The following is a 17,545-nucleotide window of genomic DNA, read 5'->3' as shown; positions in this document are numbered from 1 at the left end:
ACACTGTTATTTTATTCTCAAAATATGCAGGATTAAAACAAATAGTAAGTTTGTTTTACTTATCATTACTCACTCATAGAAACTTCCTGAAGGCGGACACTGCCCACTTCAACTAAAAGCTACAGCACTGTAGATAAAGTGGATATGTTAGTGCTTGCCAGTGTTCTCTCCCTTCTCCTGTAAATCTTCCATCCACACTAGTGCTATGACCTCTCAGCTTCAAGGGTAGGCATGTGACCAAGCAAGACCATTCAGAGGTTTGATATAGGATGTTGAGAAAGAGAGGGCCTCTCTTAGTGCAATGTGAGTTGAAGGATGTGGGCTCAAGACATCTTATGGGTATTTGGAGAGCCTGCCTGAAAATGAAACCTACACAGTAAAGGAATGAAAGGCAAAATTAACAAGTCTTGACATCTCTGTTAGAGAATCTGAGTGGGTTTTCTGCCATTCTGCCAATTTCTAGTGCTTCTAACAGAGTTTCGGGTAATACAGTGCTCGTCAGGGTGCTTGCTCACTGCTCCTCGAATTGAGTTGTGCCACAAAGCAGAGCCTGACCCAAGTCCTCACGTGAGAGACTGCTCTGGGAAGTGACAGGGAATGGTGATGGGGAAGACTCTTATACTGAGTGTGCTATTCAGCTGGTCACCGCTGTGGGCAACTTGGGCTTGATCCTACTGGGACCCTCAAAGGAGGCATGTAGACAGACTGTGCCTAGAACCGCTCCCTCCTTCTGTTTCTCAAGTGGGTGCTGACTCATTATCTCTCACCCCACTGATCAAGGGTTGCTTCCTGCAGGGTGTGGTTGTGCGTGTGACTGCTACACACAGGGGTTAGACCCTGAGGCAGAAACGAAGAGACGCGTGGTATTACTGGCTGGGATGTTTCCACGTGACAGCTGTGTAAAGATAGTTGCCATAGCAATGGGTAGGCAGAGCTCCTAAGGCAGGGCACAGTTATATTGAAGGTTATAGATCTAAGAGCCACTGAAGGAAGAGGTTACCTTCGGGACACGCAACCACTCTGCCGATCACGCAGGCTTCTTCCTGGTGCTGCTCAATATCCTGCAGAGTCTGCTTCACCAGGTCCTCTGATACCACGAGGGCAGCCCCAATCCCACAGTTAAATGTTCTGGCCATCTCCTCTTCAGAGAGGTGGCCTTCCTGCTGTAACCATGAGAAGATCCTGGGGACCCTCCAGGTCTGGGCATCTAAAAACAGGCAAGAATTGTTCCTTAATCTACTGTTGACCCAAAGTATAAAAGCACACACATTTAAAAACCTATGGAAATTAAAACCAGGACAGCTATTTTGTATAAGGAGAAACTACTAACTGGCCTTTCAGAAGCTTTCTGGGGATCCATCTGTACTAAGGCATTAAGAACATTTTTGTGTCACACTAGGCCAATATTCACAATTGAGCAAATTTTTGCTCAATTAGTTTTGTGCTGCATTAACTAACTAGATCCTTAGAAATTCCCTGATGAAAGAGATGCTCTAATGGGGCTGAATTCCAGTAAAGGCTGGCATACTACCCTCTGAGAATGTCCAGTTGGGTCTTAGCGATGACCAAAACACACCCTAAGTTTGATGCAAAACTAGTGGCTTATATACAGACTTAGAGGAAATACAGCTACTACTGTAGAAAACTTAGGCTATATAGAAAGTTTAAGAGCAATACTCTGCCCCTCTGCATTTATTTTAAAATTTAGGCAACCCCCTGTCAGTCCAGTGGTTAGGACGTGCCAGGTTCAATTCCTGTTAAAGGAACTAAGATCATGCAAACTGTGCAGTGGGGCCAAAAAATAAAACAAAAACAACAAATAAGCTAGACTTAGGTCTGTTTATAAACTTTTTTTTTTTTTTGGCCCCACTGCATGGCTTGCAGGATCTAAGTTCCTGGACCAGGACTGAAATGAGGCCACCACAGTGAAGTGCTGACTCATAACCACTGGATCACCAGGGAATTCCCAACCAATAAGTTTCTTGAAACAGCAATCTTCAACTATTGTCTCTGTATCTCTGCTATCATCCCTTGTGCCAATAATCTGGGAGGTGGAATCTACCTTCTCAAGTTGCTTTTTGACATTGCTAACCAGTGTCATGTTGAAAACCTTGCTTGGAATTGATACGTTCACATGGTTTACTCCCTGATTCAGACTGTTTTAACTTCCCACAGAAATACTGCAATGAACATGTCAAAGACTTAAAACACTGTATTCTCATTCTCTACTCAAATCTACTCTTCTCCTGTCCTATGCATGTTCCCACCTATGCACCCACTAAACCAGAAACCTGGGACTTCTTTTTTCATGCTAAGCACACAATGATTCTTCTGTCTCTCTTCACAATGCCTTGATTTGGGTCCTCTTTATCCCTCACATGGACTATTTAATAACTACCACTTCCCTTTCCCTCCCAGCAAGTTCCTGATTCTATCTTGACAGAGCTTAAGCTTACCAACCCTCTGGAGAATCTGCTTAGAAAATTTCATCTGATATAAGTCAATCACAGGGCTGTATGCCTTATATGTGGGAGAAGGCAATGGCACCCTACTCCAGTACTCTTGCCTGGAAAATCCTTGGGCGAAGGAGCCTGGTAGGCTGCAGTCCATGGGGTCGTGAAGAGTCGGACACGACTGAGCAACTTCCCTTTCACTTTTCACCTTCATGCACTGGAGAAGGAAATGGCAACCCACTCCAGTGTTCTTGCCTGGAGAATCCCAGGGACGGGGGAGCCTGGTGGGCTGCCGTCTATGGGGTCACACAGAGTCGGACACGACTGAAGTGACTTAGTAGTAGTATGCCTTATATGTAGGACTTCCCTTATGGCTCAGACGGTAAAGCATCTGCCTACAATGCAGGAGACCTGGGTTCAATCCCTGGGTAGGGAAGATCCCCTGGAGAAGGAAATGGCAACCCACTCTTGCCTGGAAAATCCCATGGATGGAGGAGCGTGGTAGGCTACAGTCCATGCGGTCGCAGAGAGTCGGACATGACTGAGCGACTTCACTTGGTCTATGCCTTATAAACATGGCCAATAAAGTGAAAAGATATGGTAAAGGGTCAGTCCTATTTTTTCCACAAGTCCAAATGATGAATAATTTCTGGGTATAATCCTGTATGTATTTAAACTACCCAAAGAGTTTCCTTCCACAATGTATTTTTTCTTCTAATAGTTTTCTGAGCAAAATTTCTTTTTAGTGATCTTACCTAAATTCACCCCCAATTTCTGAGGGAGGACTCTGGGGATGTTTTCCAGTAATCCTCCACCAGTAATATGCGCAATGGCCTTAACACGTCCTGAACGCAGGACAGGTAACAGTGAGTGGCTGTAGATTCTGGTTGGGGTTAGAAGTAAGTCACCTGTATATTGGGAAGATAAGATAAAAACTTAAGTCTATGAAATGAAACCGAAGCATACATAAAAAATAATTCTGAAACAGAGAAGGACTGTGACCCTGCCAGATACACCTGTTCTGTGTCTAATGTCTAAGCAGCCAAACCACAGCCTAAGTATTAAGAGTACTTAGTATTAAGTATTAAGAGTACTTTAGTACTTAATACTCTTAGTATTAAGAGTACTTTAAGTAACGAAATCAGCCTAACCTAGTGACTGGCTGCTCAGACACTTCCAAGTAGGAGAGTTTAAACGTGAGTATGTGTACCTAAGGTCTGGTCACCACAGCCATCAGGTGCTGGAGAAGAGTACTCGAGAGAGGATTTTGCTACAATTTTCCTCACAAGGCTGAATCCGTTGCTGTGAAGACCAGATGAAGCGATTCCAATAACAGCATCCCCTTCCGTGATTCTTTCCAGTTGAGGAAGTTTCTGATCCCGCTCCATGGCGCCAATGGCAAAACCAGCTAGATCATACTCTCCAGGAGGGTACATGCCAGGCATCTCTGCCGTTTCACCTCCTGGCAGGAAGAGAAAACAAGAACAAAGAAATCATTGAATGTTTATACACCTGTCTAGAAGTAGTGACTGACACCAGCTACTCTTCAAAAGGACAATTAAACGGAAGCTGTATTCTGCAAACATTCAGTAAAATGGTCTCTAAGGGCCATCTAACAGAACTCTCAACCAAGCATGATTTCAGGGGAAATAGCACTAATTTCCACAAAGGATGAATATAGCCTCCAAACATCGTTATTTTTACAGAATGAATGCTCAGTTGGACATAACGCCATTTCTCTAGCCGTTTAGTTTCAGAAATGCTCTCACCTACATTTGATCTTTACAATCACCTCATGTTCCAATAATGGTACAGGCTTAGAAGAGTGATTTAATCAGGCCTGCCTAACTCTAAATGCCCTGGCCTAACAAATACATCGAGTTCACATTACCACCATATCCCATAAAGATAGGGTCTAGGCAGGCAGGTTTAAATCAGGAATGGTTCCAAAAGATGGTTGAAAGGCAATTTTGGCTTTTGGGATAAGCCTGTCCACAGAAATGGGGATGTAAAAAAGGTAGTTTTGTTCTCTGGTCAACCTACAAATTTATCTTGTTAAAACCCTCACGTATGTACTCCTGCAATAGTTCTATAAACCTTGGGTACATTTTATCCTTAGTGTCATTTCTGTGGGAAATTAAGGCTTAAATTAAAGAGTCAGAATGCCAGGAACTGACCTGCCTCTGCTGCAGGGCCGTAAGGAGGAAACAAGTCCCTTCCCTGTCTGTCCAGGAGGCCACTGAGAGACACGGGAGTCAAACAGCGGCCAAGGGTTGGGGGGAAGACAAGCCCTGGCTGATGGTGGTGAAGTGTGAGTCTGACCCTCGAGGGGAGGGTTTGGGGGCACCGAGGTTTAAGTTTTCCTTAGCTGGTGCTGTCTGTATTTTGTTTGCCTCATCGTGTGGCACACAGTTTGTCTTGCTGGCTATACTAGTCACCAATCAGGCTTATACGCAGGGCTGAAACGCAGTGAGGGTGCGTGATTAAAATGGAAGCGCATACCGAGGAGAGCACATCCAGCCTTTCTACAAGCTTTGGCGATCCCAGCGATAACAGCTTCAGTAGTACGGAGGTCAAGTTTTCCACAGGAAAAGTAATCGAGGAAAAAGAGGGGCTCTGCTCCTTGTGCCAGAATGTCATTTACACACATCGCAACCAAATCCTGACCAATGGTGTCATGTTTACTGCACTGCTGGGCAATCTACCAAAGGGTATAAACATCCACATTAAACAGTAAGTTCCAAACTGTATCTTGTCAATTATCAGAGAAGGCTAACAAATAATGACTTTTGGCTAGTGCTGTGAACACATGAAGACAAAAGAACACTAAATTTTGATAAGCTACTTGGTCCAAAATTATTCTCTTTTGTCCCAGATATACTCTCAAAGATACTGCGTTATTAGAAACATGTAGCCATTGTGGCAAAACAATATTTGGTATGGTTCTCTTTAGTGCATATATGTCAAGAGGAGAAAGATATTTGATACACAGTAAATTCATATCTTTCACAAAAGGCCTTTATTCACATAAGTGTCTGATTACCTTCAGTTTCGTCCCAACGCCATCTGTTCCACAAGCCAGAAGAGGATCGGTGAAACCAGCTGCTTTCAAATCAAAAAGACCAGCAAAACCTCCAAGATCAACATCACAGCCTGTTGGAGAGAAAATTTATTTCTTGCTGCATTTCAACAGCAAAGGATTGATCAAGAAAGCAGATATTGAAGGGGCAGACACATCCTTTTGAGTTTAAGATCATGGATAAGAAATGCTTTCCCTACTATTAGAGGTAAGAAAGCAGAAGACTATGAGTTTGGCTTAAAGAGGACAAGACTTACAGCAACTTGGCATTAGTCTGGAACATTTTCTTCAGTTAACTACGAAGCCCCAAATCAATACACAATGTTTGTCATGGTTGATGAACTAGCAAAGGACAGGATCTGACTTACCTGGTCTGGAGGTGGCCTTCGCTAAAGGTTTAATTTTCTGGACCAGCGTATTACCAGCTGCAATGTCTACCCCAGATTCCTTGTAAGTCAGGCCCCTAAAAAGTTCAAAAAATAAACTAAGACATCACCAGGGAAAAATTATTTTAACCTTAAAATATTATTTAAAGCAGAAGATATTCATTAGGCATTTTTCAGATCCCCTAATGTACTTGGCCCCATCCAGAGATTTTAATTTGGCTGGTCTAGGGCAGGTCCTAGGAATTGAAATATGTTTAAATAACCTCCCCAGTTGATAATCACTATTTGGAACTACTTCTCTAACTTATCTATTTCTTCCAGAAGTACCTGTCAGAGGCAGGTAAATATATCAACATTTGGCCACAACCTTTCTCTGTTCAATTTTGGTATGGGACGGAAAGAGTACCAAAACTGAGTCAAAAAAGTGAAAGTTAGGATGATAAGAACTCTAGAAAGAAATCCCTTAATAATGAAACTGAGCTCTTACTGCAGTAATAGAGAACGGTATCAGTTTTCTTATAAAGACTATAAGAAATGATTTTAAAAACTCAAAAAAAAAACCCCACACCAAAACCCCACCGAAACCAGGTAATGATATTCAATGCATCATTTCCATCTTTGTAATAGTGCCAAAAAGCTAGAGCATTCCAGTTAGTGCTCATTTGCTCAGTCCTGACTCTTGGCAACACCATGGACTGTAGCCCACCAGGCTCCTCTGTCCGTGGAATTCTCCAGGCAAAAACACTAGAGTGGGTTGCCACTTCCTTCTTCAAAGGATCTTCCTGACCCAGGGATTGAAAGTGTCTTCTATGTCTCCTGCATTGTAGGCAGATTTTTTACCCACTGAGCCATCGGGGAAGCCCAGTCATGTTAAATGGCACTGTGACTTTGGTGGTCTAGCCTTACAAAAACAACACTGGGCTAGTGGGATTCAGGGATATCGGAAGAAATACCTCTAGTTTTATTAGAAACAAGATGCCAGGGAACAAACAGATTTGAGACTTTTGGCGGCTAACTACAAAAAAGTTGGCAGTCCAGGGTCACACTAGGATAGGAAATGAAGTTCTACAGATTAGAAATTTCAATAGGATCTAATTTTTTTTTAAAAAATGTGGACTATTTTTAAAGTCATTATTGAATTTGTTACAATACTGCTTCTGTTTTTTGGCCACAAGGCATGTGGGGTCTTAGCTTCCTGATCAGGGATCAACCCTGTACACCCTCCTGCACTGGAAGGTGACTTCTCAACCACTGGACCACCAAGGAAAGCCCAGAGTCTACTCATTTTAAAGGTTAAAAAAACAAAATTTTAGCATGTTACTCGCATTTTGTCCTAAAACAAGTATTTCTCATACATGAACTCAATGAACATACTGTGATAAGATCAAGACACCCACATCAGCAGTTAATAGTTTATTGTTATTTTACAAAGGAATAGCTATATATGACATTAAGTGAAGTTATAAATACACTTCAGTAATATAAATGCAATGACCAAATGAAGTGGTAAAATTTATAGTATAATCAAAGCTGTAAAGTTAAGATAACCAATATTTACATCTCAAATTCTTTTGACAAAATCAGGATAACTAAGATATATATAACTTATTTTTCTTGAATAATTGACAGCTTATTGCATACACCTAAAATGTAGAATGTGAAAAAAACCTTTTACCAGCACATTTCAAATATGAGCTACCATGAAGTTTTTTCCATTTCATTTGAATATAACTAATACTTTTGATTCAAACTAAATGCAAATCAAAACTGGACCACTTTCAGAGTTCAAAATACAGAATGCCTTAGTTCAGGTTCAGTGGAGTTTTCTACACCACCATCTCTGCCAGTTCTAAAGCTGTGCTATGATCACCTGGGTCACAAGGTTACCTGGGCTGCTGGAGGAAAGCTATGGCTCGAAAGCCGATGTCTTTCCTATAAACAGCTCCCTCAAACTTTATAGCGGCAAGTCCCTTCCTGGCTTCTTCAAGAGCTGAGATGAGATTTTCCCTGATGGCCGTGACAGTAAGGACCCTACCCCCGTTAGTCACCACCTTGCCATCTTTTAGGGCAGTGCCTGCTTGGAACACCTCCAGTCCTAAAGCCTGAGCCTCAGGAATCCCTGTAAGAGAAAGCATATTTGATACACCAATTACAGTAATAATATTATACACTGTGGCTTATTCATTTTGAGAGGGTTTTTTAAAAGTAAAATCTTTATTTCACTTAAATGAATCTTCACAAGCATCCTAACAGAAAGGAATTATGTGATGTAACAGTAAATCAAGCCTTCCTCCTAACAACAGCCTGTTCTGCTCTGGTGACAACTGTATCCACTAGAGCTCTTTATCATAGCTCTCATGTCAGAATGATTATTTCACTGAAGGGAAAAAAAGGCAAGCTCTGAAAAGTCAGTTATTTTCTCCTGAAAAGTAAAAAACTTAAACATCGATGAATAAATCCTGATCACTTTTTACTTTAGAGTAAAAGAATTTTTTTGCTTTACCACAGCCAACTAGATAAGGTTGCTTTTCCTTTTTAAATATTATTAAACTATATTTTCTAAATTATGCAGTGAGCAATTCATACAAAGATAACCTCTTAATTAAAAAAAATTTTTGTATCCTCAGTTTGTCCTTTTCCTTTTCTCTTTAGCACTGTATTTGGTAATGTTAAATTTTTTCTGTATCAATTAAAAAAAAAGTTTTTTTTAAAATTGAAGTACAGTGGTTTATAATATTGTGTCTTCTCTTGGTGTTTCTATAAGATAGGGGCATTTAGTCATAGATACCCAAATATTTGGTGGTATCAGTTCAGTTCAGTCGCTCAGTCATGTCCCGCTCTTTGTGACCCCATGAACCACAGCATGCCAAGCCTCCCTGTCCATCACCAACTCCCGGAGTTTACCCAAACCCATTCCACCGAGTTGGTGATGTCATCCATCCATCTCATCCTCTGTTGTCCCCTTCTCCTCCTGCCCCCAATCCTTCCCAGCATTAGGGTCTTTTCCAATGAGTCAACTCTTCACACAACTCCAAAGTACTGGAGTTTCAGCTTTAGCATCAGTCCTTCCAATGAACACCCAGGACTGATCTCCTTTAGGGTGGACTAGTTGGATCTCCTTGCAGTCCAAGGGACTCTCAAGAGTCTTCTCCAACACCACAGTTCAAAAGCATCAATTCTTAGGGGCTCAGCTTTCTTCACCATCTCACTGTCACATCTATAAGCCTTGACTAGATGGACCTTTGTTGGAAAGTAATGTCTCTGCTTTTAAATATGCTATCTAGGTTGGTCATAACTTTCCCTTCCAAGGAGTAAGCGTCTTTTAATTTCATGGCTGCAGTCACCATCTGCAGTGATTTTGGAGCCCAAAAAAATGAAGTCTGACACTGTTGCCAGTATTTCTCCATCTATTTGCCATGAAGTGATGGGACCAGATGCCATGATCTTAGTTTTCTGAATGTGGAGCTTTAAGCCAACTTTTTCAGTCTCCTCTTTCAATTTCATCAAGAGGCTCTTTATTCCTCTTCACTTTCTGCCAAAAGGGTGGTGGTGTCTGCATATGTGAGGTTATTGATATTTCTCTCGGCAATCTTGATTCCAGCTTGTGCTTCTTCCAGCCCAGCGTTTCTCATGATGTACTCTGCATATAAGTTAAATAAGCAGGGTGACAATATACAGCCTTGATATACTCCTTTTCCTATTTGGAACCAGTCTGTTGTTCCATGTCCAGTTCTAACTGTTGCTTCCTGACCTGGTGGTATCAGCAGCATCCAATATTGGGGCATCAGAAACTATTACACTTGTCACTAAAACTTTAGGGAAATTTCACCAATACAATGACCTTGATTCTATTCCTTCCCTTTCTTTGTTTTAAAAGGCAATCAGTTCCTAACTGCCCAGTTACCATGTGTGGTATTTACAGGGCAATGGACTTCCTGTCTGGGTAAGACAGTAAATAGGGTGTCTGGAACTTATTTACCATTTTAAAACACTGAGTTATATATAAATTGGTTACGATCATTTAACTACTGATAGATGCCTCACCTCCTATAAAGAGAAACAAAAGAGAAGGCTATAGTTCTGAAACTACTTTAATTCTGCCATCAAAGTGACTATGGGGTATACTGCAAACTGGGGGAGGGGTTAATCTGTGATCAGAGATCACATCCTGAAATCTGAAATTTATATTTCAAATTTACAACATCCTTGATACAGCATATTAAAAAGCAGAGACATTACTTGTCAACAAAGGTCCGTCTAGTCACGGCTATGGTTTTTCCAGTAGTCACATATGGATGTGAGAGTTGGACTATAAAGAAAGCTGAGCACTGAACAATTGATGTTTTTGAACTGTGGTGTTGGAAAAGACTCTTGAGAGTCCCTTGGCCTCCAAGAAAATCCAACCAGTCCATCCTAAAGGAAATCAATCCTGAATATTCATTGGAAGGACTGATGTTGAAGCTGAAACTCCAATACTTTGGCCACCTCATGCAAAGAGCTGACTCATTTGAAAAGACCCTAAGATTGAAGGTAGGAGAAGAGGATGACAGAGGATGAGATGGTTGGATGGCATCACTGACTCAATGGACATGAGTTTGGGTAAACTCTGGGAGTTGGTGGTGGACAGGGAGGCCAGGCGTGCTGCGGTTCAAGGGGTTGCAAAGAGTTGGACAACACTGAGCGACTGAACTGAACTGAACCTATGTAGTTTAAACTTATGTTCCTCTGACTCATATATTCCTATTATCTTACTGGCTCTCAGAGGAGGGACAAGAGAGGCAGGACTGGGTGATTCTCCGTAACTTGGCTAGGCCTACTTAAGTCTTCATTGTGCAGAAAGGGAAATGGATAGCAGTTCCTAAATACAGCAATTTTAGGTATCTGGACACCCATATCCAAGCAATAAGCAACAGAGTTATGTTAAGAACCCCTGAAAAGATACTGATGGCCTCACACCCTTACAGGGAGCTTTCCATGGGACAAAGGCCTACTGCGGTACTGTTCACATTGTCTCCCAACCTTGCATTCCCTCATGTTCACCTGTTATCTCTACACCCTTGGTGTAGTCTCCTGGATAACCTTTACTTGCCATGACCACAGTTACAGCAGCACAGTTGTCCAGCCAAACAGGCAGAGAAGTGCAGAGCAAGCCATCTAAGATAGACTGAATCACTTCATAAAGATCACTTTTAAGAAGTGGGAGGATCACCTGGAAAAAACACAATCAGTATGACAACTGAGAGAAATTTCAATTCTCCTGGGACATTTTATTCACTGAAATACCAGAATTTGCATTATATTTCTCAAAGGTAATTATTTCAAGGCTGAAAAATCCTAAGATTAAAATAGCACGAATCTTTTTTTACTCACTTGGCACTCTGGATCACCGAAACGGCAATTAAATTCCAGAACTTTGGGGCCGTTCTTGGTCAGCATTATACCAGCATAGAGGACACCTTCATTAAAAAGGAAAAAAAAATCGTTAATGCAGACATTGTACTGTGACTCGGAGAAGGCAATGGCACCTCACTCCAGTACTCTTGCCTGGAGAATCCCATGGATGGAGGAGCCTGGTAGGCTGTAGTCCACGGGGTCGGTAAGAGTTGGACACGACTGGGCGACTTCACTTTCACTTTTCACTTTCACACATTGGAGAAGGAAATGGCAACCCACTCCAGTGTTCTTGCCTGGAGAATCCTGGGTACGGGGGAAGCCTGGTGGGCTGCCGTCTATGGGGTCTCACAGAGTCGGACACGACTGAAGTGACTTAGTGGCAGCGGCGGCGGTGGGTATTATGACTATGAAATTTAGAATATAGACTCAAGGTTTTGGAATGACCATAACCAATGTTACAACAATGGTCAATAAAAAAGTGGTTTAAAAAAAAGAGAAAATGCTGTAAACTTCCTCCATGAATCATGTTCACAATGACATCCATGTGCTTACCTGTGTATGGCATACCCTCCTCCTGCATGCCATCCACTGTCCTCTGAAGAATAGTATTTTTAATTTTTAGCAACAAATCCTTAGAAACCTGGGGAATACAGAGAAATATTTAAATGTAATTGGTATTAAACTAAAAAAGTCCTCACCCACATTGAGGCTCCTTTGTATACTTCCAGTATAGTCTGCATACCTCATAAGCCTGTAAGTTGAAAATCTAGAGTTTATAAAATTACAAAAATTAGAGCTAGAGTTAGTTCTTATATTAAAATCATTTTCACCAAATGGTAGTTTTAATACATAGAGTCTAAAGTAAACTATGTTTGTTTTTTAATCTTTTAGTTAAGAAAAATATCAAAAAGGCACCATGTTATTTGCACAATTTTAACTATCATCAGTGAAAGGAAATGTGAGTTTCTAAGTGCTATTTTTTTAAGTGCTATTTATAATATACTCAATGCAGATTTTGGAGAAGGCAATGGCACCCCACTCCAGTACTCTTGCCTGGAAAATCACATGGACGGAGGAGCCTGGTGGGCTACAGTCCATGGGGTTGCTAAGAGTCGGACACGACTGAGCGACTTCGGTTTCACTTTTCACTTTCATGTATTGGAGAAGGAAATGGCAACCCACTCCAGTGTTCTTGCCTGGAGAATCCCAGGGACTGGGGAGCCTGGTAGGCTGCCCTCTATGGGGTCGCACAGAGTCGGACACGACTGAAGTGACTTAGCAGCAGCAGCAATGCAGATTTTTCATAAAACTGTCCAGGAATTGTGTGGAAACATACTTTATCCATTATAGTAGAAAGAGAAGAAGAAATGATAGTTTGACTTGCTTCTTGATGCACCACACCCACTCTTACTAAGCACTTATTGTTGGGCCCTGGATATCCAAAGATGCATAATTAATTCCAGATTATAATTGGCTCAAGGGGTAAAAACAGGGTGTAGAAAGGAGGGGCTGGAAGGATCTGTTTAATCCACAAAGTTAGTTTCACAAAGGCTTTTAGAAAAGTTTAGTTTTAGAGTGAAGCCATAAAAGATATTTTTCATTTATCAGGAAAACCAATTTGCTGATTCGTAATGTCATTTATAGGAAAAAAACAAAAACAAACTGGAAAAAGGAAAGATGTCAAAGAGTTCTTTGCAAAGACCAAATGATGGCTACCTGAGGGGCTGGACAGTAGGCTCCCATTCCTCCCGTGTTGGGGCCCTTGTCGCCCTCCAGCAATCGCTTATGGTCCTGTGCTGGGGGCATGGGGGCCACAGTCCGTCCATCAGTGAAGCACAGACACTGCAGAAAAAACAATCCACTTAACCTTCCATGCCAAAAAGTTAAAAAAAAAAAATTTCATAAGCAGAACTATACATACCTTAACTCCAGTTAGATTTTTTTTTTAAGTAAAATGATTTAAAACATAAATAACTTTCCTAGATCAAGTATCAAAAGATTTTGTATATTCAATTCGGAAGGATCTGTAATTTTTGAGCTAGGTTGGTCAAGGGGCAGGTCAAGCTACTCCCTAAAGTAAAATAGTTCAACCTTCCCCCTCTTTAAATAATGTGTGATATAAGTCCAGTTCCCCTACTGATACACTAGGGGTGATTAAAAGAAGATAAATTACTTTTTCATTTGTATCCAAAATACTAAACACATATAAATTCCTTTGTATTGCTCAGTTTATGCTCTTGGTTGAAGCAACCAGAACAAATCAAGCCTTTTTTGGGGATCATAGATCAGGTAACACAGCGCATACTCTATACAAATTCAAAAGATGGATATACATACAGACACCTCTTCTCCTTCAAGAAGTTCTTCAATGACAACTGTTTCTCCTGCTTCTCCGAAAGCTTTACCCTTATTGGAGATAAAATACAAAGAGAAACTATAAGCTTTTATTACTTATTTAACCAGCTGCTTCATTTTGCACCATTTGTATAATGAACCAATGCACTAGTTTATAATTTCTCTTTCCCTTTCTGAAAGCCGCATAGGAACATATGAATGTCTCCTATTTTTAAAGTGGCAGTGATGTAGAGTTAGCACTGGTACAGAAGAAATGAATACATCATTAGAACCCTCCTGGGTAGCCTCCTTTCCAGGTTCAGTAAGGCAACAGAAAAACTGATGTTTTCATCATCACTTCTTCACTCTTATTTCCGATTACAATTATATTTGGTTATAGTAATTATACCGTAGTGTCTGTGAAAGCAGATTTCCAAAAGATGGAGAAACCCAAAACAACCAAGATGGATCATAAAAGCAAAACATTAGGGGCTTCCCTGGTGGTCCAGTGATTGGGAATCCACTTGCCAGTATGGGGGTCCCGAGTTCAATACCTGGTCTTGGAGAGTTCTGCATGATGCAGAGTAGCTAAGCCCCCCGTGCATAACTACTGAGCCTGTGTGCTGCAACTGCTGAAGCCCACGCACCTGGAGTCTGCGCTCCACAGCAGGAGAGGCCACCGCAGTGAGAGGCTGGGGCACCACAGTGAGGAGTGGCCACCCGCCAGCCTGCCGTCAAAGCCTGTGCGTGGCAGTGAAGACCCAGCACAGCCAAAAAACTTTTTTTTCATTAAAAAAAAAGCAAAATATATTAAAATAAAAAGCAATATATATTAACATTGTTTCACTTTTCTTAGACTTGAGACTCCAAGAACAGATACTTGTTTTTACAGAGATGGATTATAATACATAGTATTATAAACAGTAACTACTACCCATTTCCCTCATCTTGAGGATAAGAATTTGTAAGTATTTGAAAAATTGGGAGTAGTTATCCAGTGTGACTAGAAAATTATGAAAGTTTTTCAGAAGGATCAACTTACCTGCATAATCTCTCTGACAGCTTCACAGGCCTCTTCTTTGCTCTTGGCAACAATTACCCCTTTCCCAGCTGCAAGACCACTGGCCTTCACAACCAAAGCAGGGAAGTCTGCGCTGTGAAGACAGGAAGTTTCAGTATTCAGTAAATCCTTATGATTCAAAAGTTTAAAATACTTTCAGATTTTGTGATGATATGCTATAGCAACAACTAAAAAGCAGAAAGAAACTAAAAACAACTAAAAAAACAGCTAACACCATTTTGATGCACCTCCTGTCAGGATTCTTTTCTTCTGTACTCCTCTGTAGTTGCCTGTGATCATATGCTACATACGATTTTGCTTTTCTCACCTACCCTGAGAGCATATCAACAAATCTTTGGGAGAAGAAATAGCAGCAGTATAGCATGGATAAGGAATGATCTTTAAGATACAAAGTAGTGAATCATGGACCAATATAAGCACGGATACATAATTTCTCCAAGTACAGGTAAGAAACTGTTGTTGGTAGTTTTTTCTGTTGAGTAGACCTGGAGATCCAGGAGACTTACCGAAAGTAACTAAATTGTTACGTCCAAGGAATCTGGCTACTAGAAAACAATAAACTTCAATGTAGAATAAAGAATAAATAAGAATAACTAAAACGAAAACTATGGATAGGAGGTTCGTGACATTGTACAGGAGGCAGGGATCAAGACCATCCCCAAGAAAAAGAGATGCAAAAAGGCAAAATGGTTGTCTGAGGAGGCCTGAAAAGAGAAGCGAAAGGCAAAGGAGAAAAGGAAAGATATACCCATTTGAATGCAGAGTTCCAAAGAATAGCAAGGAGACATAAGCCTTCCTCCCTGATCAATGCAAAGAAATAGAGAAAAACAATAGAATGGGAAAGACTAGAGATCTCTTCAAGAAAATTAGAGATACCAAGGGAACATTTCATGTAAAGATGGGCACAGTAAAGGACAGAAATGGTATGGACCTAACAGAAGCAGAAGATATTAAGAGGTGGCAAGAATATGCACAAGAACTATACAAAAAAGATCTTCACGACCCAGATAATCACGATGGTGTCATCACTCACCTAGAGTCAGACATCCTGGAATGCAAAGTCAAGTGGGATTTGGAAGCATCATTACAAACAAAACTAGTAGAGGTGATGGAATTCCAGTTAAGCTATTCCATATCTTGAAAGATGATGCTGTCAAAGTTCTGGACTCAATATACCAGCAAATTTGGAAAACTCTGCAGTGGCCACAGAACTCGAAAAGGTCAGTTTCCATCCAAATCCCAAAGAAAGGCAATGCCAAAGAATGTGCAAACTACCACACAATTGCACTCATCTCACATGCTAGCAAAGTAATACTCAAAAATCTCCAAGCCAGGCTTCAACAGTAGGTGAACTGTGAACTTCTAGATGTTCAAGCTGGATTTAGAAAAGGCAGAGGAACCAGAGATCAGATTGCCAACATTTGCTGGATCACTGAAAAAGCCAGAGAGTTCCAGAAAAACGTCTGCTTTATTGACTATGCCAAAGCCTTTGAGTGTATAGATCACAACAAACTGTGGAAAATTCTGAAAGAGATGGGAATACCAGACCACCTGACCTGCCTCTTGAGAAACTTCTGTGCAGGTCAGGAAGCAACAATTAGAAGTGGATATGGAACAACAGACTGGTTCCAAATCGGGAAAAGAGTACATCAAGGCTGTATATTGTCACCCTGCTTATTTAACTTATATGCAGAGTAAATCATGAGAAACACTGGGCTGGATGAAGCACAAGCTGGAATCAAGATTGCTGGAAGAAATATCAATAACCTCAGACAAGGAGATGATACCACCCTTATGGCAGAAAGTGAAATAGAACTAAAAAGCCTCTTGATGAAAAGTGAAAGAGGAGAGTGAAAAAGTTGGCTTAAAACTCAGCATTCAGAAAAAGATCATGGCATTTGGTCCCATTGCTTCATGGCAAATAGATGGGAAACACTAGAAACAGGGACAGACTTTTATTTTCTTGGGCTCCAAAATCACTGCAGATAGTGACCACAGCCATGAAATTAAAAGACGCTGGCTCCTTGGAAGAAAAGTTATGATCAACCTAGACAGCATATTAAAAAGCAGAGATATTACTTTGCCAACAAAGGTCCATCTAGTCAAGGCTATGGTTTTTCCAGTGGTCATGGATGTGAGAGTAGGACTGCAAAGAAAGCTGAGCACCAAAGAATTGATGCTTTTGAGCTGCAGTGTTGGAGAAGACTCTTGAAGAGTCCCTTGGACTGCAAGGAAATCCAACTAGTCAATCCTAAAGGAAATCAGTCCTGAATGTTCACTGGAAGAACTGATGTTGAAGCTGAAACTCCAATACTTTGGGCACCTGATGCAAAGAACTGACTCATTTGAAAAGACTCTGATGCTGGGAAAATGAAGGCGGGAGGAGAAGGGGTTGACAGGGGATGAGATGGTTGAATGGCATCACCAACTCAACGAACATGAGTATGAGTAAACTCTGGGAGTTGGTGATGGACAGGGAGGCCTGGCGTGCTGCAGTTCACGGGGCTGCAAAGAGTTGGACATGACTGAGCAACTGAACTGAACACAAAAACATACCAAGTAGCTAGATGTGTCAACAAAAAAAAGGCAAAGGCATGTATCTTCCAACATTCACTTATTGCTCATTATTTTCCATAGAATAAAGAACAGGATGTTTAATTTCAAGATTTAGGATTGAACAGTGGTGGCAGAAGGCCAAGTGATGATTCTTCTCTCTAGCTATGAAAAAAAATCCATACCCTTTATGTTGTAAGATGCTGCTGCTGCTAAGTCGCTTCAGTCGTGTCCGACTCTGTGCGACCCCATAGACGGCAGCCCA

General features: G+C 41.1%; 1 protein-coding gene across 4 annotated transcripts in view; it reads right to left on the bottom strand.

Annotated features, from left to right (window-relative positions):
* The window catches only part of GART (phosphoribosylglycinamide formyltransferase, phosphoribosylglycinamide synthetase, phosphoribosylaminoimidazole synthetase), a 28,231-nt gene that overhangs the window by 3,362 nt on the left and 7,324 nt on the right, over positions 1-17,545 (bottom strand). For all 4 annotated transcript variants that reach the window (XM_006048238.3, XM_006048239.3, XM_044939456.2 and 1 more), the window contains 13 exons: positions 14,689-14,800; positions 13,650-13,718; positions 13,029-13,154; positions 11,865-11,952; positions 11,289-11,374; positions 10,959-11,127; positions 7,806-8,037; positions 5,901-5,995; positions 5,497-5,606; positions 4,956-5,154; positions 3,664-3,915; positions 3,209-3,361; positions 1,001-1,207 (listed from right to left, as the gene is read on the bottom strand). In XM_006048238.3, coding sequence (XP_006048300.1) covers positions 1,001-1,207; positions 3,209-3,361; positions 3,664-3,915; positions 4,956-5,154; positions 5,497-5,606; positions 5,901-5,995; positions 7,806-8,037; positions 10,959-11,127; positions 11,289-11,374; positions 11,865-11,952; positions 13,029-13,154; positions 13,650-13,718; positions 14,689-14,800 — 1,898 coding nt within the window. The remainder of the gene's footprint in view (positions 1-1,000; positions 1,208-3,208; positions 3,362-3,663; positions 3,916-4,955; positions 5,155-5,496; positions 5,607-5,900; positions 5,996-7,805; positions 8,038-10,958; positions 11,128-11,288; positions 11,375-11,864; positions 11,953-13,028; positions 13,155-13,649; positions 13,719-14,688; positions 14,801-17,545) is intronic.

Source organism: Bubalus bubalis, chromosome 1 (genome assembly GCF_019923935.1).
Source record: "Bubalus bubalis isolate 160015118507 breed Murrah chromosome 1, NDDB_SH_1, whole genome shotgun sequence".
Lineage (NCBI taxonomy): Eukaryota > Metazoa > Chordata > Mammalia > Artiodactyla > Bovidae > Bubalus > Bubalus bubalis.
Note: the sequence above shows the minus strand (reverse complement) of the source record. Positions and strands in the feature narration are given on the sequence as shown.